General features: G+C 34.2%; 1 protein-coding gene across 6 annotated transcripts in view; it reads right to left on the bottom strand.

The window, feature by feature from the left end:
- Positions 1-24,757, bottom strand: part of ERCC6L2 (ERCC excision repair 6 like 2) — a 141,931-nt gene that overhangs the window by 67,231 nt on the left and 49,943 nt on the right. For all 6 annotated transcript variants that reach the window (XM_086685175.1, XM_086685174.1, XM_086685173.1 and 3 more), the window contains exons 4-9: positions 14,990-15,183; positions 11,105-11,266; positions 10,479-10,686; positions 7,017-7,157; positions 5,871-5,984; positions 4,849-4,968 (exon numbers count right to left, since the gene is read on the bottom strand). In XM_086685175.1, coding sequence (XP_086541301.1) covers positions 4,849-4,968; positions 5,871-5,984; positions 7,017-7,157; positions 10,479-10,686; positions 11,105-11,266; positions 14,990-15,183 — 939 coding nt within the window. The remainder of the gene's footprint in view (positions 1-4,848; positions 4,969-5,870; positions 5,985-7,016; positions 7,158-10,478; positions 10,687-11,104; positions 11,267-14,989; positions 15,184-24,757) is intronic.

Genomic DNA, 24,757 nt, shown 5'->3' with positions numbered 1-24,757 from the left:
AATAACTTTTTAAAATTAAAGACTTTTGTTAGAGCAATTTTGGATTTTCAGAAGAACAGAGTAAAATATACAGAGAATTTGCCCAGAATCCCTCTCCCTCATCTTATATCCCTGCCCCTCCCTGCACAAAGTTTTCCCTATTATTAACATCTTGCATTAGGGTGGTACATTTGTAACAACTGATGGACGAATAAATTGTTAATAAATTATTATTATAAACTATTATTAAATTATTATTATTATTAAAGTCTGTTAACATTATTTATAATAGGGCTCATTCCTTGTGGTGTACATTCCATGAGTTTTGACAAATATATAATGACATGTATTCACCATTAAAGTATTATATGGAATTGTTTCACTGCCCTAAAAATTCCCTGTGCTCCATCTATGTATCCCTCCTTGCAAACTCCTGACAACCCCATTTATTATTTTATTTTCTCTACAGTTTTGCATTTTCCAGAATATCATAGAGTTAGAATCATACAGTAAGTAGTCTTTCAGACTAGCTTCTTTCACTTAGTAATATGCATTTAAGGTGACCATGTCTTTTCGTAGCTTGATAGTTCATTTCTTTCTATTGTTGAATAATAGTCTATTGCCTGAATGTATCACAACTTATCTATTCATCTACTGAAGGACATCTTGGTTGCTTCCAAGTTTTGGCAATTATAAATAAAATTGCTAAAAGTATCTGTGTACAGGTTCTTGTGTGAACTAAGTTTTTAATTTACTTGGGTAAATATCAAGGAGCGCTGTAAATAACAATGTTCACACTAAGAAATCTTAAACGTAACTTTTCTCAAATTAGTCAAGCCTAGAGAAGAACATGACCCCTATATGATCCCAACAGCACTAAACTCGGTTTTCTAAGCCTTTTCCCCCACCCCTCACAGTAAGTGGCTCTGTGGTATTTCCCAAGGGAAGGGAAAATGAGGATTCTTATCAGGGGAATAAGTGCAATTTTTGACCATCTGCTTGAATAGTAGTTGAGGTCAAAAAAAGACCTTCACATTTAACAGAAAGAGCTGGAGTTCATGAGTATAGTTCTGAGGGTATGAAGGGTACAGTGAGCATTATATCAACAAATAAATTGCAGCTGTAGGCTGACCTATAATAAGAGAAGCGGAACTAGTATCTTTCATCACTTGAATTCAAGAAGTACATGCAACTTGGATTTCTTAACCCCAGAGACAATAGATTATAAGCCTATACATTTTGTATCACGAAATTACCAGGTGATGTTGATAATCAAATGATGAAACACAATTTTAAAAATATAACCTTAGGTTATTAATATCAGTCTCTTTCTTGTTGGTGTTCTCTCACAAAGTAAATTATAGGCGCCTTTCACATATAAAGACATCAACCCAGACTCCATCAATAATTCATGCTTGCTTTTTCCCTTCTAAAACTCATAACAAAAAAAATGTAATAATTATTTTAATCAGACATTATTTCTAAATATACATTAATGAGTAGTTATAAAATTCCATTTAATATCAAGAGTAACTTTTTAGTGAAGAGTCACAATGAATGATATTTAAATATATAACAATAGATAATACAGTTTTCATAAGGAGGCCATGATTTTTGAAAATATTCTATTGGCTTGAATTATGGGATAATAAGTGCTCAGTTCCAAATTAATTGAGCTTTTTATATAGTTTTATTTAAAATAAATAAAGTCGGGGCACCTGGATGGCTCAGTCAGTTGAACTTTCCACTCTTGATTTCAGCTCAGGTCATGATCTCACAGTTTGTGAGATCAAGCCATCAGGCTCTGTGCTGACAGCATGGAGCCTGCTTGGAATTCTCTTTCTCCATCTCTCTCTGTCCCTCCACCATTCATTCTCTCTCTTTCTCTCCCAAAATAAGTAAACATTAAATAAATAAATACATAAATAAATAAAAGTCAATAAAATGGATGACAAAAATAGATTTATTATTGTTAGGAAATATTGGTAGGAAAATTACTACTATTAGTTTGAATTATTTATTGTCATAATAAAACAGAATATTCTCACTAATACAAACTTATTTATTTAAAAATACACAACTCTCAACAAAGTGGGTATAGAGAGAACATACCTCAACATAATAAAGGCCATATGTGACAAGCTTACAGCTAATGTAATATCCACTGGTAAAAACAAAGCTTTTCCTCCAACATCAGGAATAAGACAAGGATGCCTACTCTTGTCACTGTTATTCAACACTGTACTGGAAGTCCTAGCTAGAGCAATAAGGCAAGACAAGGAAATAAAAGGCATCCAAACGGCAAAGGAAAAAGTAAAAGTGTCTCTGTTTACATATGGCATGATCTTATATATCAAAAACCTAGACTCCACAAAAAACTGTTAAAACTAACAAATTCAGTAAAATTACAGGATACAAAATCAATCTACAAAAATTCATTGCATTTCTGTACATTAATAAGGAACCATAAGAAGAAGAAATTAAGAAAACAATCCCATTTACAAATGCATAAAAAAGAACCAAGTAAAAATAAATTTAACCAAGGAGATGAAAGGCCTATACGTTGAGAATGATAAGACACTGAAGAAGACACAAATAAATAGAAAGGTATTCAGTGTTCGTAGGCTGGGAATGTTGGAAAATGTCCATACTACTCAAAGCAATCTATAGATTCAATGCAATCCCCATCAAAATTCCATGGCATTTTCCACAGAAATAAGAACAAACAATACTAAAATTTGCATGGACTCACAAAAAAACCTGAATAGTCAAAGCAATCTTGAGAAAGAGCAACAAAACTGGAGGCCTTGTTGGAAACCACACTTCCTGATTTCAAACCATACTACAAAGTTATGGTACTATATGGTACTATATGGTACTGACATTAAAACAGACAGGTCAATGGAACAAAACAGAGAGTCCAGGAATAAACCCAAACATATATAGTCACTTAATTTATGACAAAGAAGCCAAGAATATACAAAGGGGAAAGGATACTCTCTTTAATAAATGGTGCTGGGGAAAACTGGACAGCCACATGCAAAAGAGTGAAATTGATCTCGGTAAGACATCTGCACCCCCATGTTTACTGCAGCATTGTTTATAACAGCCAAGACTTGGAAAAAATGTTAGGTGTCTATCGACAGATAAATGGATAAAGAAAACATGAAATACACATATACAATGGAATATTCGGTCATAAAAAAGAAAGAAATCCTGGCATTGCAACATGAATGACATTATGCTTCATGAAATAAGAGAGACCAAGAAATATAGATACTGTATGATCTCACTTATACGTGGAAACTAAAAAAAAAAAAAAAAGTTTGAGGGGTGCCTGCATGGCTCAGTCGTTTGAGCGTCCGACTTTGGCTCAGGTCATGATCTCATCATTCATGAGTTCAAGCCCCACATTGGGCTCTGTGCTGACAGTTCAGAGCCTGGAGCCTGCTTCAGATTCTGTGTCACCCTCTCTCTCTCTCCTCCCCCGCTCACACTTTGTCTCTCTCTCTCTCTAAAAAATAAATAAAAAATTTTTTAAAAAGTTTGAATTTATAGGTGCAGCGAACAGATTGGTGGTTGCCAGAAGCTAGGGGTGGAGGCAGGCAAAATCGATGAAGGTGGTCAAAAGGTACTTTTCAATTGTAAGATAAACAGGTGCTATGGATTTAATGTACAGCATGGTGACTATAGTTAACAATGCTGTATTATATATCCGAATGTTGCTAAGAGAGTTGATCTTAATAGGCCTCATCATAAGAAAAAATAACTATGTGTGGTGATTGATATTAAATAAACTTATTGTGATAATTATTTAGCCATATACATATGTATCAAATCATTATTTTGCACCCCTAAAACCAAAACAATGTTATATGCCAATTATATCTCAATTAAAAAAATACATACCCAAGTATTTAAGGTAATCTTCTTGGCTTTTATTCTATTTTATTGAATTTAGAGGTCCAAGTAAACTACACTATGATGAATTTATGTAGATTAACTGCTAAAAATATTTCCAGGGTTTTAGAAACAACAACAACCTACCTCGAATTACTTCTTATTTTATTTATTTAGCCAAAAGAAATAACTTACTCTTTAAAAAATTAAACCATAAAGTTGAGAATTGTTCTGTAATAGTCTCTGAATCCATAAAGATTCTTGACAGTTATTAAAGAGTTAAACAAGCAAAGTCTGCTGCAAAAAGGCTGGAAGCTGTCAGCAATCATGCAGCTGTCACAGGCCTACGTCATGGGTGGAGAACCTAGCCATACTTTTCACACCTTCCCTTAGTAATATATCACCAAGGGCAGCACCTACAGGCAGCACCTACAGGTCAGTTTCCTAGTGTACAACAATTTGTGGCAAGGGAGCCACAAATGAGATTAGCAACCTTCCAATACAGATTGGCAAGTGAAACCAAGAGGCAGAAAATTCAGTATAGACAGAAAGGTCTTGTCCACCTTGAACTCTTTAAGAAGTTCCTTTCTCTAAGTCCAAGCTATTGTATAGCCTCCTCCTCGTATTTGGCATTAGCGTTTGTATTTCTGGTAGATTATCTCCTTAAACATTTGAAGACAAGCTATTATATATGCAGCACAACAGCGCACATTTTTAAGCAGGCATACGTCTAATACATTGATAAGGAGAGTCTAAAGTGTATTTGATGTAACCACTAAGTGAGACCCTACTGCATGTATGGTTCATTGTGAGCTAGTAAATGCTGACACAGCTACGCCAGTCATCTTTGGCCAGTCTCTTCTGAATGATTGGGTATCTGTTCTGATTAGTTGGTGTCCCTGTCACACTACTGATAAATATTTTGAATATCATCCTTGTGTGTATGCAGCCTGAGAGAAGAGCACTTACCTTCATCTTACCACTGTACTTTGGGTCAGAGAGTGTTTCAAAGGCTGCATCTTTGCTTTTCTGCACAAAATCTGGGAATTTGGAAAATACCTGATCACATATCCTTTTGATAAGTGTTTCCTTAAGGGGAAAAGGTAGAAGAAAAGAAATTTCAACTTAACACATTTAAACCTACATAAATTGAGATTGTTTATGAAAAAAATTCTATTTAGAAGGAACATATTACTTTGAAGATATTATCTTCTCTAAGTCAGACTAATAATTCAGAAAACCTTAAAGTGATAATGTTAATTACATATGGTTTTGATGAGTTCTGAGATAATGATAGGACTAATAATGTTATCATTATTCTTTTATGATTTCCAAAACAAGAAATCAAATACTTCCTAAAGAGCAAACAGTACTATCAAAGAACAATATTAAATTCTTATTAAATTTTAAAATTACATTTAAACAGCATTAAGATTATAACACAAAAAGAAAATAGAAAATCATTATGTAAAAAGCTTTAAAGAAGTTTTTTAAATTTATGTTGTGCTCTAGAATAAGATACAATCGAAATGACCAAAGTAAATGATTGCATTTGTCTAAACTTTGAAATTACTCATTTATGCCAGCTTGGGAAATACTCCTAATATTTAATATACAGGTTATTACAAATACATTTTAATCCAATAGATTGAACAGATGGAATTAGACACATGATTAGTGGAAGAGGACTGACTCATCAAATATCTTACTTAGTAATTACATCAAATATGTTAGGAAAACGAATATATGAACGTTATCACAGGTATAAAAAAAGAACTGTTATTTTAACTTAGGCTTTAATTTTCTCACTTCAATTAAAAACATATGAACATATATTTCCTTGACACCTAAATTTAAAAATGAGCAAGTTCAGTTTCCTCTTTAATTGCATACACAAATAAAGATATCTTTATTGGCTAAGACATTTTATACCAAATATAAAATCTTTATACCAGTAGCATCATGAAGAAGTACAAAAAGCCAACTCAAACCTGTTGTTTGGAGGTGCTAGCAGTCTGCAGTAGTGCAACATGGTTAGCTACCTTTTGAAGGACTGCAAGGTAACTGAAATACAAGGTTTTCACTGTTTCGCCATGTGAATTGGTCTGTAACCAGAAAGACAGAAAATAAAAACAGCAAGGAACTAACATGGCTATGTAACTACTTACTTCATGAAATCTATCACTTACACTAGTATTTATCATCTGGTTACTACTAGCACAATACATTTTGAGAAAATAATGGTCAACTGTTACACAAAATATCCATGCATCACTAATGTGGAATCATACTTTTGGTGAACCATAATACAGTGATGTTTAAAAAATAAAAAAAAAAAAAAGAGGGGAGAAAGTCCTCATTTCAGAAAGTATTTATCCTCATGACACACAGTGATAGAAATGCTGCCAGAAGAGGTCCCTGGTAATAAAACTATGGCATGGAGGCAGGGCTGTAACAGAGCCCTTCACTATTCTCATTTATATTCCAAGGCTTCCTAGGAAACTGTGCATTTACAAAAGAGTGAGGTGGCTAAAAACAGCAAAATAAATGAGAGGTGGAACAAATATCAATCTAGAGAAATATTTATTTAGGGTCCCTCTATGTACATGGATATTTGATAGATAACTTGATAATAAAATAGGTGAAAATGGGCAGGAAATATAGATAGGTTAAAAAAATACAAAGTATATTTGTTTCTAAATAAAAATAAAATACTCTATTATACCAAAACACAGTTCTTATTAATATTCTATCAGAATATTTTAAGCCTGCTATCAAAGAGTAAGTTTACTAGTAAGGGATAATGAGAAAGTTTTAAAAATTAGATGAAATTTCAAGATGAAAGTAGGCTACTTTCTAATAAAAGTTGAAAGGGAGGATATCAAATTGAAGCTACTAGTTTCTGAGAGCTACTGAAAAAGTGGTTTATTGAAAAGATATATGAATATTGTATTTTGCTATGATTACTATTTGATATTGTAAAATATTTTTGAAAACTATTCCTTTTTATTAATTTATGGTTTCTAAATTTAGGGAACTGAGGAAAAGTTATTTTATCTGCTCCTCACTCTTACAGTAGAACAGACAACTGTGTAATCAAAACCAAGATCGTGAATATACCACACAGAAATGCTTGCCTTGAAACAACAATTTCTCTTTTTCCGGCCACTGTTACAGCTACAAGGCTCAGAAGACTGAAGTATCAAAGTCACATCTTTTGTTTCTAATACTGTTCGATAGACAGCTTTCTGAAAATCTGTCAGAGAACAATACACCATCTGCCAAGATAAAACACAAGGTGATTATCGGTACTTTTTAATAGTAGTAATAGTCACAATGCACATCAGATTTTATAAATTTTAAGAGTGAAAACTGCTGATAAACTATTTTTCTTTTAGATACATTATTATGACAAATTCTCCTGATTTTCCTATACTCTTTGCTACCATCTTACCCTAAACTACATAAATATAACTTTATTTTCAAATAAATCTCACAGAACTTTTTTTTCAACTGAAAGGAATCAAAATATGAAAAAATAAGTTAAGTGTTTTCCTTATATATTTCTATATAGAATGTACTCTATATTTCAGGGTTTCATACTATTAGCCCATCATGCAAATATATGACTACAGTTTAGGTCAGATAAAAAAGTAGATGAGAAAAGGGAAAACTTTAGAACAATCGTATGAACAGTATTTAATGAATTACTTGAAAATTTATACTAAAAACAGCATAAAGTATTTGTATTTTATATCCTGGTATAAATTTCTAATATTAGTAAAGGTAAGAATTAAAAAATACACATAAAACAACTACAAGTTTCAGTTTTGTGTCCAATTCCAAGAAAAGAAGAAAATATGATAAAATAATGCCACTAAGTTATGTGGGATATAATTTACCTTAGATTTCTAGTAGGACTGGAAACTGGTAAACGTCTTCTAGATGTAGCTCTATATAATCAAGGTCATAAAACTCATAATAAGATTTTGAAAAATGTGAACAAAAAGGAAAAACCATCTATCTATAAATATTTATGTATTTATATCACTACAACAGAATAGTATTGCTAAAAAATGACAAATTCTGTTGTTTCTTTTGCTATAAAGAAGCTTCTTAGTTTGATTAACCTCACTTTTTAAATTTTTGCTTTTGTTGCTTATGCTTTTGATGCCATATTCAAAAAAATCATAAGCAATCATCACAAGATCAACGTCAAGGAGCTTTTTCCCTGTTTTTCTAGGAGTTTTACAAGATCACATCTTGTGTTTTAATCTTTAACCCATTTACAGTTACTTTTTGTGAGTAGTAGAAGATAGGAGTCCATATAAATATACAATTTTCCCACTACCACTTATTGAAAAGAGCATCTTACTGAGTATTCTTGGCTCCCTTGTCAAATATTAGTTGACTGTATATACATGGGTTTATTTCTGGGCTCTTTATTCCACTCTACTGGTCTATATGTCTGTTTTTATGCCAGTACCATACTGTTTTGATTACTATAGCCTTGTAATATAGTTTGAAATCAGGAAATGTGACACCTGACAACTTAGCTGTTCCTGCTCAAGATTGCTTTGGCTATTTTGGGGTATATGGTGGTTCCATACAAATTTTAGGACTGTCTGTTCTATTCCTGAAAAAAACTGCCATAGGAATTTTTTTTTTTTCAACGTTTATTTTTGGGACAGAGAGAGACAGAGCATGAACGGGGGAGGGGCAGAGAGAGAGGGAGACACAGAATCGGAAACAGGCTCAGGCTCTGAGCCACCAACTCAGAGCCTGACGCGGGGCTGGAACTCACGGACCACGAGATCGTGACCTGGCTGAAGTCGGACGCTTAACCGACTGCGTCACCCAGGCGCCCCACTGCCATAGGAATTTTTATAGGGATTGCATGGACATTTTAACAATACTAATTCTTCCAATCCATGAACATGAGTATCCTTCCATTCATGTGTGTCTTCTTCAATCTCTTTCATCAGTTTCTTATAGTTTTCAGTGTATAGGTCTTTCAGCTCCTTGGTTAAATTTATTCCCAAGTATTTTAAAACAGGTAGTAACATTTACTAAACATTTCTTACATGCCACACACTTCAGAGCAACCATGTGAGGCAAAAACTATTACCATTCCCATTTAACAGATGGGAGCCAAGGTTTGAGAGACTTAGCAAATTGCTCAAGGTCATAAAACTCGTAAGTAGGGAGCCAGGATTCAAGCCTATAATATTTGACTCTAGAGCCCAAGCTCTAGACACTCTGTGCACAACTCTTTCTTCATATTTTAGTTGTTGTTCCTACTGGAAAGACAAATAATATACATAAAATTGCACAAAATATTTTCAAAAGTGAGGGTTCATTAAGTATTCCAATTAAATGACATTATCTGCTTTAGATCAAAAAGTCAAATGTTTGGGCACCTGGGTGGCTCAGCTGGTTAAGCATTCAACTCTTGATTTCGGCTTAGGTCATGATCTCACAGTTCATGAGACTGAGTCCTGTGTCAGGCTCCGCAATGCGTGGAGCCTCCTTGGGATTCTCTCTCTGCCCTCCCCTGCTCGCACTCTCTCTCAAAAATAAAGAAATGAACTTAAAAAAAAGTCAAACATTTTATCATTTTCCCCAACTTGCATATCAGTAACATATTTTCCTTTCAAGTCTATCTTTTTAAAGTAATAATCAACAGGACATCCTAAGACTACAGAGTATTTGATAGCATTGCCCTTATTTGGGACAACATTAATTAAACTTAGTTCATGGTAATTTATAAAACCTTTTTTCCATTACCTGAGCAAGAAGAACTACCAGATTAAAAACTATACAAGAGGACCACAACATTAAAAAAAAACCTCTTAAGGTTTACTCTTCAAATGTTCTTAAATAATTAACAGAATTTAATTATAACTTTCCTAAAGTTCTTCAAACTAAGTTAGTTGTATAACTGCAAATGGCATTCTAAAAAAAACAAAGCTTTTAATCACTGTGGTCCTATAGCTGTAATTAAGGTCTCATGGAATATACTGGGCTGTGGATAGTAGGCAATATATGAAGGATAAAATATGAATGGATAACAAATTAGGGACAGAGCTCTTCTTTTCCAACTGAGGAAGAACTGCAGCAAAAGCCTTCTTATAAGAGAAATGAATTTAATGCATACTAACAATAAACCTGCTAGCTAACCTGCTAGATTGGGTTCAATTAACATTTTCTGAAATTTTGCACATAATATTTTTTTCCATACTACTCAGGCAAAAAAACCCCTATATTCATAAAATACCATAGGAGACAGATTTTCTTTTAAAAAGAATTTGTTCACTGGGGCACCTGGGTGGCGCAGTCGGTTAAGCGTCCGACTTCAGCCAGGTCACGATCTCGCGGTCCGTGAGTTCGAGCCCCGCGTCAGGCTCTGGGCTGATGGCTCGGAGCCTGGAGCCTGTTTCCGATTCTGTGTCTCCCTCTCTCTCTGCCCCTCCCCCGTTCTCTCTCTGTCCCAAAAATAAATAAACTTAAAAAAATAAATAAATAAAAAAATAAAAAGAATTTGTTCAGGAAAAAAAAAAATATGAGAAATTAATAATTTAAACAAATGCAGTTCTCACCCGGTCTTCCTTCTTAGGCAACTGATCCTTGATCAGAGTCTTGGTACGCCGGAGAAACCAGCCAGACATCTTCTTTGCAAGCCTTTGCATGGCCTTTCGGCCAGTAGCTAGTTCTCTTTTTGTTGCTGTGTGTCTCTGACCATGTTCTACTGGGTCAGAAAACTGCTTCTTGAAGTAGATCCTACTACCTAAAAGTCCTGGCACAGCCCTATATAAAGGCAATAACAAAAATATTAGGGCTTTGGTCAATTATCTAAAAAGAAACACATTGACTTCTTTCTGAGTCTAAGAAATAGTACTAAGTCGCTTGTTCATGAATGGTAACAATAACAAAATAAAAGAAAACAGAGTGTTCTTTCTTTATGACAGTTTCAGTAAATAACTATAAGATGACAGAAATGGTAAATACGCTCAGATATTTACTTCAAGGACCGAGACTAACATATAAAAAAAGGTTTTCATGGGACTCTACTCTGTATATCATGTTTGGGACAAATACATCTGTAAACATAGCTGTATTTGGGTCCCCCCTCCCCACCCCAGAAACTATTAATTAGCAAACAAGGTAACACTAAGTTAAAGAAATATTAAAAATTTTACAAAACATAAAAAGTGTTTTTACTCACCAGTCCATAACACACCACAGTTCTTTCATGTTGTTCTGAAGAATGGTTCCAGTGAGGCCAATGCGGACATTACATTTTAAAGCTTTCATAACTTCTGTTACTCTAGCCTTTGGATTCTTAATTCTATGAGCTTCATCCACAATGACAGCTGACCATTCCAAACTACAAAGTGAGAAAAAAGGGGGAAAAAGTTTAGAAAACTTATCCTACATGGTGAATGAATACCTTATTACATTTATGTAAGTGCAGAACATCTTTTGGGGTCATATAATATGTTAAATAAAAGCTCAAGTTCTGGAATTAGATGGTCAAAGTTTAAATTTAATGTCTACCACTGACAGCTGTTGTAGGCTTAGGTGAGTTACTTCTCCGTGCCTCAGATTACCCGTCTTTCTGACAGCTTTCTTGAAACAGGAGCATACTATTATTAGCTTCTAAGTGAAGTAAAGTCAAATCCTAGATCTGACAAAAATGGTAAATCTAAATCAACTTTAATAAATATATCAAATGTAAACGGATTAAACACTCCAAATAAAAGGCAGGTTATCAGAATGGATACAAAAGCAAGATCGAACTATACATTAACCACTAAAGGCTCACTTTAAATATATAAAAATATATTCAAATAAAAAGATAGCAAATGATAAATATTCAGTAAGTACAAGAAGACTATATTGTCCATATTGATATCAGATAAAACTTCACAATTATTAGATATAAAATGGAGCATGTTTTTTAAAGATAAAAGGATTAATTCATAAGAAAAAATACTAACCATATATGTGTGTGTACCTAATAAGAGTTTCAAAACACTGTATATAAATTGAAAGCTGACAGAACTGAAAGGAGAAATTTAACAATACTCAAGTACAATTGAAGATTCCAACATTCCTGTCTCAGAAATTGTAAAACAACTAGAAAATCAGTAAGAGAACACTTAAGTGTTAACAGCTCCTAACTTGACTTTATTGATATTTATAGAATACTACACCTAACAACTGTAGAATAAACATTTTTTTTCATGAATACATAGGCCAGAAAAATGCAAATTATACAACAGAATACCACCACAGACACACTAAAATATCTAAAAACAAAAAGACCGACAATGCTAAATGTTAGTGAATATACAAAGTAACTGAAGTCTTGTAGATCACTAGTTGGAATAGAATGATACAACCACTCAAGAAAATGGTTTGGGAGTTTCTTCTAAAGTTAAACCTATGCTTAACCATAAAACCCCAAAATTCCACTCCCAGGAAATGAAAATATGTCTACCCAGGATAAATGAAAATGTGTGTTTAAAAAAAGGCTTATACATAACTAACTATTCCTTACAGTTTTACTTATAATAATGAACTGGAAAACCCAAATATAAATATCCATCCTCAAATAAATGGGTAACAAAATATCGTATACTCATAAACTGCAATACAACTCAACATTAAAAAAGAACAAATACATTCAATAGCACGGATGAATCTCAAAAATATTATGGTGAGCAAAAGATGCCAGATACAACAGTTCTAGAATCTAGAAATCCAAGATCAAGGTGTTGGCAGGCTTGGTTTCTTCTGAAGCCTCTCTCCTTGGCTTAAAGATGACTGCCTTCCTGCTGTGTCCCCATGTATTCTTTCCTCTGTGCACTTAAATTCCTGGTATCTCTTTCTCTTCTAAGGACACAAGGCAGATTGGACAAGGGCCTCACCTTAACGGCCTCATTTTGACTTTATTGCTTCTTTAAGAATATTTTCTCCAAATACAGTTACATTTTGGGGTCCCTGAGGTTGGGACTTGAACCTACAAATTTGGAGGGGACATGAGTTAGCTCAAAATAAGCCTCCTAATTGGTCTTTCTCCATTTAGTTTGGCTCTCCTTGGTCTGTATACACAACAACTAGATTACTTATAAAATGCAAATCTAGGGGCGTCTGGGTGGCTCAGTTAGGTGAGTGTCTTGGTTTCAGCTCAGTCATGATCTCATGGTTCATGAAACTGAGGGAACTTTCTCTCTTTCAAAATAGATAAATAAGGGGCACCTGAGTGGCTCAGTTGGTTAAGTGTCTGACTCTTGGTTTTGGCTCAGGTCATGATCTCACAGTTTTGTGAGTTTAAGCCCCACACTGAGCTGACAGTGCAGAGCCTGCTTGGGACTTTCGGTCTCCCTCTCTCTCTGCCCCTCGCCCACTCACGCTGTCTCTGTCTCTCTCAGGATGAATAACTTAAAATAAATAGATAAATAAACCTTAAAAAATAAAATAAAATGCAAATCTGACCATTTTTATCATATTAGTAATCTACTGAAAACATTTCAAGGGTACTCTATCATTCTAAGAATAAAGACCCCTAGGGGTGCCTGGGTGTTCTGTCAGTTAAGAGTCCAACTCTTGAATTTGGCTCAGGTCATGATCTCACAGTTCATGGGGTTCAAGCCCCACATGGGGCTCTGTGCTGGCAGCATGAAGTCTGCTTGGTATTCTCTCTCTCCCTCTCTCTTTCTCTGCCCTTCCCTCACTCTCTCTCTCTCTCTCTCTCTCAAATAAATATTTAAAAAAAAGAATAGGGGCGCCTGGGTGGCTCAGTCGGTTAAGCGTCCGACTTCGGCTCAGGTCATGATATCACAGCTCAGGAGTTCAAGCCCTGTGTTGGGCTCTGTGCTGACAGCTAAGAGCCTGGAGCCTGCTTTGGATTCTATGTCTCCCTGTCTCTCTTTGCCCCTCCCCCATTCACTCTGTCTCCCTCTCTCAAAAATAAATAAAAACATTAAATTTTTTTAAAAAAAACTAAAAAAAAGAATAAAGATCCTTAGCTCTCCAGACAGCTTTCAATACCCTTTATGATGTTCCTTGCTTACCACACTGTTGTTGTCTCCCAGCCATTTCCCTCTTACACGTATGCTGCAGCCATGAGATACAGAAAGTATCAAAACTGCTTTCATTTATTCAAAAGTAATGTGATCTTTATTGTTTGAAGCCTCTGCAAATGCTGCTTGTTCCCTCTTCCTGCATTACTCCCCTACTCTTCAACTCTTACTTATCCTTCAATTCTTTTTTTTTTTTTTTAAGTTTATTTATCTTGAAAGAGAGAGAACATGCACAAACAGGGGAAGGGGAGAGAGAGAGAGGCAGAGAAAGAGACAATCCCTGCTGGCTCTGCACTGGCAGTGTGGAGCCCAACACAGGGCCTCAAACTCACAAACCGTGAGATGATGACCTGAGCCAAAATCAAGAGTCACACATTTAACCTGACTGAGCCACCCAGGCACCCTTCGTCATTCAATTCTTACCCAGCTCATAGGTCATCTCTGGGAAGCTCCCTGACAACTCTCCTCACTCTGCAGCAAAGTTAGGTTCCTTATGTTCTTTCTTACAAAGGATGCTCCCACGGCATCCTTTCTTACATACTGCAACACTCATATGCCTTTATAATTATGTCTCTAGATGCCTCATTAAAATCTTAAGATGCACGTAGGCATTAAGTCAGTTCATTTCTTTTGGGTACTTATAGTCCTGGAATACTGATTCTCAATATGTATATGTATTTTTTGCCAATCTACATTCACAACAAACTCCCATAATTAAAATCATTCATGAAAATCACCATCTTAGTCTAGAGGTGCCATATGCATAAAAGGTTGTACGTGAGATTTAGGACAGTCTTATCCTTCTGTAACAGGCATTGTTTGGAGAGGGAATAAAGGAAATACAATGGACTGTATAAAATCTGAAGGTTTTTCCTTCTTAGAAAATAAGTTATTATAAGTTAGTTCAATAATTCTTAAATGAAATTAAATTATGCTATGGATATTTGGAACTTTTTTGAAAATCACAATATAAAGGGATGTAAACAGAATATTAATGTAATCATTCTCATTATTCCCATTACCTGTTCAGTTCATCCAGACATAAGCGCAGTGTTTCATAAGTTGTTAGAGCAATTTCACATTTCCTCTGCTTTACACGAATCAGTTCATAGTCTTTTTTGTTACCATGTAAAATAGTGACTCTGAAATATCCCCAGGTGTCCAATTCATCTCTCCAGTTGTAGAGTACAGAAAGAGGAGCAACTATTAAGAACATCTAAAAGAAGAAGAAAAAAATTATGATATATTTTTTAAAAGAAAAAAAAAAAAGAAATCCAGAATACCAATAGTCCTATTCTTTAGTTTCTGGCACTGCAGTTAATAAGAATAAATACAACTTAGTGATTGGATATATCTGGATATAGAAGACTGTCAAAAATACTTTGTCACCCACTTCTCTTTTATTAGGATAAAACAGATATCTAACTCTGTCCAAAGGAAGAGTTGTTTTTTATTTCCCCCCTCTCCCCGCCAAAAAAAAAAAAAAAGGAGCTGAGAGATAAGAGAGAAGCAATTTTCCAAAAGAGAAGAGTATAATCAGGACCCAAATAATAACTTCAAGAGCCAAGGGGGTAATATATAAAGCAGGACAGGTTTTTTTCTTGAAATACATGGTTTTCTGAAGCTCTTTCCTTTGCATTGCCCTAGTCCATTTCCTCTTTCCCTCTTTCAGATACTGTCAGTTGGAGATCTGGAAAATTCATTAGAAAATTGAAGCAATTAGAAGAAAACCTCTACCTCTCTTACCATTAGGTCAATAATCTACCTGTATTTATTTTCATGTATTCTGCCCTCCCACACATTACCATGGATGAATTGTCCATGTTCTTATCTGAAAATAAACCTTAAACTTACACCGTGGCTGCCATCATTTCTTGCCAACATAAAATCAACGCTGGAGAAACTGCCTCCAACTGCCCTATGAGACTAACTTTCCCTTTTTAGTGTACCACATCCATCCACAAGCAAGTAAGTTCTAATTTTTCCCAGAGTTAAAAAACAAAACAATACCCCAAATCCTCTTCCTTAAATGTACAACTCTCTTCAGCTATCCTCTATTACTTTACCATCTTTATAGCAACGATCCCTATGAGTTATCAATACTTACTGTTTTTACTTAATCTCCTCCAGTTCTCCCTTGAATTCATATAAATGGGACGTATGTCCTAACCCTCCAACCAAAGCAGTCCTTGTGAAGATTAACAATGTATCTGTGTTTAGTTTTCACATGAATATTTTGGGGTTCCACTGACCTTCCCTGTACTAACCCCAAATCCTGCTGTCATCACCCATTTTAATTTTTTAATGTTTTTATTTCTCACTATTATCACTCTTTCTAAGCTATTATATTTAATAGTGTTACAAGTTTCTTTCCTAAAGTTTTATATTTGTCCTACTCGATAAAGATCAGCAAATTAAACATACTGAAAATTTTCAGTTTAGCAAAAATTAACTAATACAATACTAGTCTAAATCTTGCTCTCTCTTCTATGAAATATTTCAGCTAGGCCATTTGTCAGGTATAAGAATTCAAAGCTGTGATTGTATTTTGGAAAGAGAAAGAAGAAGAAAGAACAGAAGATTAACCTACTGAATGGCAGAGCTCCTTTTTCCCACCCCAACATCAAACACACATAAATACTTTCTTGTCATACTTGATTCATCTCAAATACTTTTGCCTTTTGGCTTGGAGTTTATCCTATGAATTCTATTATTCTCTTACCTTCAAAACAAAATCTGGGATACAAATACTAAGTCCAAGTATAGTTTCATCCCATCCCCCTCCATTTCTGTTATTACAAAATGAAAATGATGGGTCCAAACTCCATCTGAGCACTTTGAGCAGTTTTCCACTTCAGATATCATTCATCAAAGTTGCCAATGAATCTAAAGATTCCTAGATTCAGCCCTCAGATTCAACAAGTTTTAAAACGAAGACATTTCTTATTATTGGTCTTTGAAATTGCAAAAGGTAAATAAAATAGTTCAGTAACCCGTTTTAGTACTGAGAGGTCAGAGAACTGAGTTATGCCACTTGCAAAGTCCAGAGAATGTATATAAGAAGAATGTAAAGTCTTTACTACCATGCTATGAATAATATTTCATTTAGCAAGCCTTACTTAAGCACAAGATGTCAAAACAATAAAATGGAAAGCAGTGTCCAGCTAAGTCACTTCACATAAAACAACATTATTTGTTATTCTGAAGCTAAGAAACAATTTTATAAAACTAGATCTAAAATGTAATATACATAGAATTAAAAGTTGCTTACTTAAATATTACTAACATCAATAGAGGCCACATTTAATCCTTCAACTAGAGAATACTGAATTACTTTTATCTCTTTCAACAAATCTAGTTCAATAACTGAAACACATGCTTTTAAATCTTGAATCTTCTTGTACTATGGCTTTAGGAAAATGATGTGATGTGGGCTGTGACAAAATACCCAAAGATGTTTTTCATGTGATGATTTCTGTGGTAGGAGGTACAGTATTAACGATAATCACCATACCATTATTGAGCACTTGCTGTATGCCAAGGACTGTGCAAAGTAGTTGACAAATATTAACACAAGGACTTTACATAGAAATGCTACAAAGTAGGAGTATTTAGTATTTTCCTAATAAAGGATGAGATGAGATAACTAAGGTGTAGAGATGTTAAATAACACACCCAAGGTCCTACTCCTATTAGATGGCAAAATAAGTATTTGAACCCATGTCTGTCTAATTCTAAAACTCAGCCACTACTATATATCATATTAGTATTGTAATTTGCAAAGTCCATGACCATGAGATACAGAGCTCTCTTATTTACCACTATAACTCCAGAACTTTGTATAGTGTTTAAAAACAAAGGTGTTCAAATGATAAATGAAATAATAAATGCAACAATGCATGTCAGTGCCAGAATAGAAACAGCAATGTATATTTAGAGAACAACAATAGACAAACAGAACCAAAGCAAAGGTCTCACATGGGAGGAAGTGAAGATATCAAAGTGAAAAATAATATGTACCTTTACAGAGAGAAACTATAGACCATAAAATTGAAATTTTTGCCATACATAACTCAAAGTTCTAAAAAATATTCCCTGTAATTACCTCTACAATGTTAATTCCTTAAAAAAATGCCAAACCTTAAGAAAGAAAGAAAGAAAGAAAGAAAGAAAGAAAGAAAGAGAAAATGCCAAACCTGGAGTGCCTCGGTGGCTTAGTCAGTTACACATCCAACTACTGATTTTAGCTCAGGTCATGATCTCATAGTTCATGGGATTGAGACCCATGTCAGGTTCTGTGCTAACAGTGCAGAACCTGCTTCAGATCCTCTGTCCCCCACTCTCTCTGCCCCTCCCCACTCATGTGTGTTCGTTCTCTCTCACACACACACAAAATAAACAAACTTTAAAAAACTTTTATTAAAAAATGCCAAAACTAATTAATTTAAACCCTATAATACGAGGGGCGCCTGGGTGGCGCAGTCGGTTAAGCGTCCGACTTCAGCCAGGTCACGATCTCACGGTCCCTGAGTTCGAGCCCCGCGTCAGGCTCTGGGCTGATGGCTCGGAGCCTGGAGCCTGTTTCCGATTCTGTGTCTCCCCTCTCTCTCTGCCCCTCCCCCGTTCATGCTCTGTCTCTGTCTGTCCCATAAATAAATAAAAACGTTGAAAAAAAATTAAAAAAAAAAAATAAACCCTATAATACGTAATTGATAACTTTTCCTTTGGAATACTGTGGCTGCCCAGAGTTGGGCTCTGTGCTGATAGCTTGCAGCCTGGAGCCTGTTTCAGATTCTGTGTCTCCCTCGCTCTCTCTCTCTTCCCTATTCCTCTCATGCAGCCCCTCTCTCTCTCAAAAATAAACATTAAAAAAATTAATATGTATATTAAATATATATGGGAATTTAAGTTTAGAATCCATTCTAGTCATGAGCCTCTCCAAATCTTTTTTTTTTAAGTTTATTTATTTTGAGAGAGAGCACACGGGGGAGGGGCAGAGAGAGAGAATCCCAAGCAGGCTCCACACTGTCAGCACAGAGCCTGTTGTGGGGCTCAATCTCACGAACTGTAAGATCATGACCCAAGCCGAAATCAAGATTCAGATGTTTAACTGAGTCACCCAGGTGCCCCCAAATCTTTTTTTTAAAGTAGAAGAATTTTACCAAAACTTGACATTCCTTAAAAATATAAAATTACAGACCAATAGCACTTAAATTAATGGACACAAAACCAATAGATCTCAAATCTTGCAATTAAATAAATAAGGTCTGAAAATGGAAATGACAAGTAAAAGTATAAATATTCATAGAAAATATATGTAAAGCAATAAAATGAACAGTAAATCAATTATTAAGAACAGTAAAATAATTAAGAAAGTGGAATTTATAAAATATATGTCTCACCTTAAATGACATATTAGACCTGTTGGATTTAATATATACAGAATATTCTATCCCAAAGGAGCAGAATATACATTCTCTTCAAGTGCACGTTACAGTTTTTGGTATAGACCATATGTTAGGCCACAGAACAAATCTTAATAAACTTAAGGAGACTGAAATCATATCAAGCATCTTTTCCTACCACTATGCTATGAAACTAAAAAGGAAAAGGGGAGAATTCACAAATATGTAGAGATTAAACAACATGCTACTCATGATAAAAACCCTCAACAAGGTAGGTTTAGAGGGAACATACCTCAACATCATAAAGGCCATAGATGAAAAGCCCATAGTCAACATCATCCTCAATGGGGAAAAACAGAGCTTTTCCTCTATGGTCAGGAACAAGGCAGGGATGTCCGCTCTCACCACTGTTATTTAACATAGTACAGGAAGTCCTATCCATAGCAATCAGACAACAAAAAGAAATAAAAGGTATCCAAATCAGAAAGGAAGAAGTAAAACTTTCACTATTTGCAGATGACATGGCATACTATATAGAAAACCCGAAAGACTCCACCAAAAATACTGCTAAAACTGATATGTGCAGTCAGTAAATTTCTGTGAGTTGATTTCAGGACACAAAGTCAATGCACAGAAATCTGTTGCAATTCTATATATCAATAATAAAGTAGCAGAAAGAGAAATTAAGGAATCAACCCCATTTACAATTGCACCAAAAATAATAAGATACCTAGGAATAAACCTAACCAAAAAGATAAAGGACCTGTACCCTGAAAACTATAAAACACTGGTAAAAGAAACTGAAGATGTAGAGAGCCCAGAAATAACCAACATTTATATGGCTAATTAATTTATAACACAGGAGGCTAAAATATCCAATAAGAAAGGACAGTCATGGGGCACCTGTGTGGCTCAGTCAGTTAGTTGTCCAACTCTTGATTTTGGCTCAGCTCATAATCTCAAGGTTAGTGAGATTGAGCCCAGAGTTAAGGTGCATGTTGACAGCATGGAGCCTGCTTGGGATTCTCTCCCTCTCTCTCTGTCCCTCCCCTGCTCATGTGTGCTCTCTCTCTCTCTCTCTCTGGCTCTCAAAATAAATAAATAAACTTAAAAAATAGAGAAAGGACAGTCAAGTCAATGAATGGTGTTGGGGAAACTATACAGCCACAAACAAAAGAATGGAACTACTATCTCCTACGGCACACAAAAGTTAACTCAAAATGGATTAAAGACTTGAATGTAAGACCTGAAACCATAAAACTCCTAGAAGAAAACATTGGCAGTAAGCTCTTTGATATTGGTCTTAGTGATGATTTTTTTATATGTGACTCCAAAAGCAAAGGCAACAAAAACAAAAATAAACAAGCAGTACTACATCAAACTAAAAAGCTTCTGCACAGAAAAGGATATCATCGACAAAATGAAAAGACCACCAACTGAATGGGAGAAAATATTTGCCAATCCTATATCTGATAAGGGGTTAATAACCAAAATATTAAAGAACACATACAAGTCAATAGCCAAAAAAATCTAATTTAAAAATGGGCAGAGAGAATCTGTATAGATGTTTTTCCAAAGAAAAGGAAATGGCCAACAGGCACATAAAAAATATAACTGATCATCAGGGAAATGCAAATCAAAACCACAATGAGATATCACCTCACATCTGTTAGACTGCCTATTTTCAAAAACACAAGAAATAACAAGTGGTAACAATGATTTTGAGGCAAGGAAATCCTTATGCACTACTGGTAGGAATTAAAATTGGTGCAGCTACTATGAAAAACAAAAAATTAAAAACAGAACTACCATATGATCTAGCACTTTCACTTCTGGGTAGTTATCTGAAGAAAACAAAAACATTAACTTGAAAAGATATATGTACTCCCATGCTCATTTCAGCATTATTTACAACAGCCAAGATATGGAAACATCTAAGTATCCAGTGATGGATGATAAAGAAGATGTGATACATACGTATCACATATATATAAAACATGTCACATATGTACATATACATGTATACACACACACACACACACACACACACACACACACACACACACAAATGTGGAATACTATTCAGCCTGGACCTTAAGGGCATTATGCTAAGTGAAACAAGTCAGACCAAGAAAGAGAAATACCATTTGACTTACTTATATGTGAAATCTACAAAATAAAACAAACCAAAAATCAAGCTCATATATCACATATATATACCACACATCACATATATATGTATGTATGTACATATATATATATATATATATATATATATATATCTCACATATCACACACACACACACATATACATACATATATACATGTAGAATACTATTTCACCATTAAAAAGAATGGAATTCTGTCATTTGTGATAACCTGGATGGACCTTGAGGGCATTACGCTAAGTGAAACAAGTCAGACCTCGAAAGAGAAATAGCATTTGATTTCACTTATATGTGGAGCCTACAAAATAAAACAAACCAAAAAATCAAGCTCATAGATACAGAGAACAAATTGGTGGTCGCTGGGGTGAGGGGGTGGTATGCAAAACAGGTGAATGGGGTCAAAAGTACAAGCATCCAGTTATAAAATGAGTAAGTCATGAAGATGTAATATATGCCATGATGACTGTAGTTAATAATACTGTATTACATGTTTTAAAGTTGCTAATACAGATTTTAAAAGTCCTCCTCACAAGAAAAAAAATAAAAAAAAATTTCTATGTATGGTGACAAATGTTAACTAAACTAGACTTATTTACTGTGGTGATCATTTTGCAATCATTACGCTGCATACCTGGAACTAATACGTCAATAATACTTCAAAAAAAAAAAAAAAGCCTGATAAAGCATGTGGCTTTAACATACACACACACACACACACACACACACACACACACATATATATGTGTATATATACACATATATATGTGTGTGTATATATATAAACATGACCAATTAGAATATAAAATTTTAAAAATTCCATTTGAAATAGCAACCAAAAAGAAAGAATACCCAGTTAAACTTAATGAACAATAAACAAGGTCATACAAAGAAAGCTAGAAACTCTGAGGGGCATAAAATAAAAGTTAAGCAAATGATACAACTACTCTAGGATATGCAGTATTTACAGTGTAAAGATGTTCACTCTCCCTACATCAATCAATAAATTCAGAAATACTACCTAAAATATCAATAGGTTTTTAAGAGAAAGTTGAGAAAATTTGAAGATAAACTAGTCTTACCAAACATTAAAACATATTATAAACCCAAAAAAGTCAAAACTGTTTAGCACTAAAAGAGAAAGGAGCAAATAAATCAATAGGACAGAACAATATATCTAGAAATATACCCATAAATATGGTGTTGTTTTACTCAAAAGTGACCCTTCAATTCATTGTGAAAAAGAGGGCTTATGCAATAAATGACAGTTAAAATAATTGGCTAGCCATCTGAAAAAAAAATAAAGCTGAATTAATAGATTAGTCATTATAGCAACATAAATTCAAGCTTACACAAAGATGTAAAGGTATAAAATAAAATCATATACATTACAAAAGAATCGTGGGTGAACTTAAAATCTTAGGTACAAAAGACTTCTAGGCAGGCATAAAACCCAGAAGCTATAAAGATAAATATATTTAACTACCCAATTTTTTTTTTTAAATGCAACCAACAAGTCAAAAGCTGACTCTGAAAAAGCAAGAAAGAAATATTTACAGAATATATAATGGACAAAAGATTAGTTTGTAGAACATATGATTAAGGACTATTAAGAAATATGATTAAAACTAGAACTTGATTTTTTAAAAAACTATTAAAAATGTCTTTTAAGATTCTGAAAAGATACTCGACTTCACTCATAATTAAAAGAATAGAAATCAAAGCAAGATATAATTTTTCTAAATCTCTGACATAATTTATGTAACAAACATAAATCCCTTGGATAAATAAAAAGGTGGGAAATAGACCCTATTCTGTTTTCCAAAGTGATTTTCCAAAGTGATTCTGTTTTCCAAAATGATACACTATCGGTAAGAATACAAACTAGAACAAGCTTTTGAAAGGCTATTTGACTCTAGCTATCAAAATATAATATGTAAATACTTAATTTCAGTATCACAGATTGTGTGATTCCAGTACCAAGAATTTATACGGGTATGATGGCAAGACATGTGCATGAAGATTTTCACAGTAGCATGTATCTTTATTTTCTCATGAATACCAAGAGGATTATCTTGGTATACATCAGAAACTAAAGAAATAGTGTGTAGCAAATGTTGGAAACTTATTTTTTGTTCAGTCACTATTGAAACTGCTTCTCATACTGTGATTATTAGAAAAATTCTCTGCGTTAATACTGATTATGAATTTTCATAGATTCTCTGAAGTTTTATCATATAATAATATTTTAAAATTAATTTACCTTGATTCATTTTCTTAAAGACTGAATTCCAATCCTAATAGCCTAAATCTAAAGAATCATTCCAAGAATTAATATTTGAAATGCATACTTTGTGTCTTTTCATTTAGGAATTTGTTCTTGGCACAAAGCATTTATTTCATGCATTCCTAGATGACTTATTCACACTTGAAAAGTTTCAAAATGTATATGAGATGTATCATATCACACACACATACCTCAAATCTACCACTCCTTAATTTGTTGCATTTAATTCATTAAAGGATTTTTTGCAAGGAGTTCCAACATTAATTTTTCAGGATTCCATTGCAATTCTTGCATTAGCATAATAAATATAAAGTAATTTATTTTTTCTCTAGCTATTTCATAGACCATCTTTTAAAAATGCACAAGATTTTATTTTATTTTTTTTAAGTTTATTTATTTATATTTGAGAGAGAGAGACAGAGCACATGAGTGGGGGAGGGACAGGGAGAAAGAATCCCAAGAAGGCTCTGCACAATAAGTGCAGAGCCTGACACGGGGCTCGAACTCACAAACAGTGAGATCATGACCTGAGCCGAAACCAAGAGTCAAATACTTAAGCAACTCAGCTACCCAGGCGCCCCTAAAAATGCACAAAATTTTAAGTGGACCAATACAAATTTATCTTTTAAGAATTTCATCACACAAAATTATAGTATTTGAATTCACTTCTGGGGAATACTTTAGGATGTCATTGGCAATCCCATTAAAAGCTTTATGAAATTCCAGTTCACATGATCAACTAAACACATGTATTTATTGATGCCACTTGAAACAAAAGAACAAATATAAAAATAAATCCATGATAGTGTAAAATGCTTCGAAGGGGCACTGCCAGAGGACCAGAAGTGTGTAAGAGTATATGAAAACTGCCATACTTAAAGAACTGAGGAATCCATCCTATACTTATGTAAGAGAAAACTTCCCCAAAAAACA

Source organism: Puma concolor, chromosome D4, assembly GCF_028749965.1.
Source record: "Puma concolor isolate L17-30 chromosome D4, mPumCon1.1.hap2, whole genome shotgun sequence".
Classification (NCBI taxonomy): Eukaryota; Metazoa; Chordata; class Mammalia; order Carnivora; family Felidae; genus Puma; species Puma concolor.
This window is presented reverse-complemented; position numbering and strand designations above follow the sequence as displayed.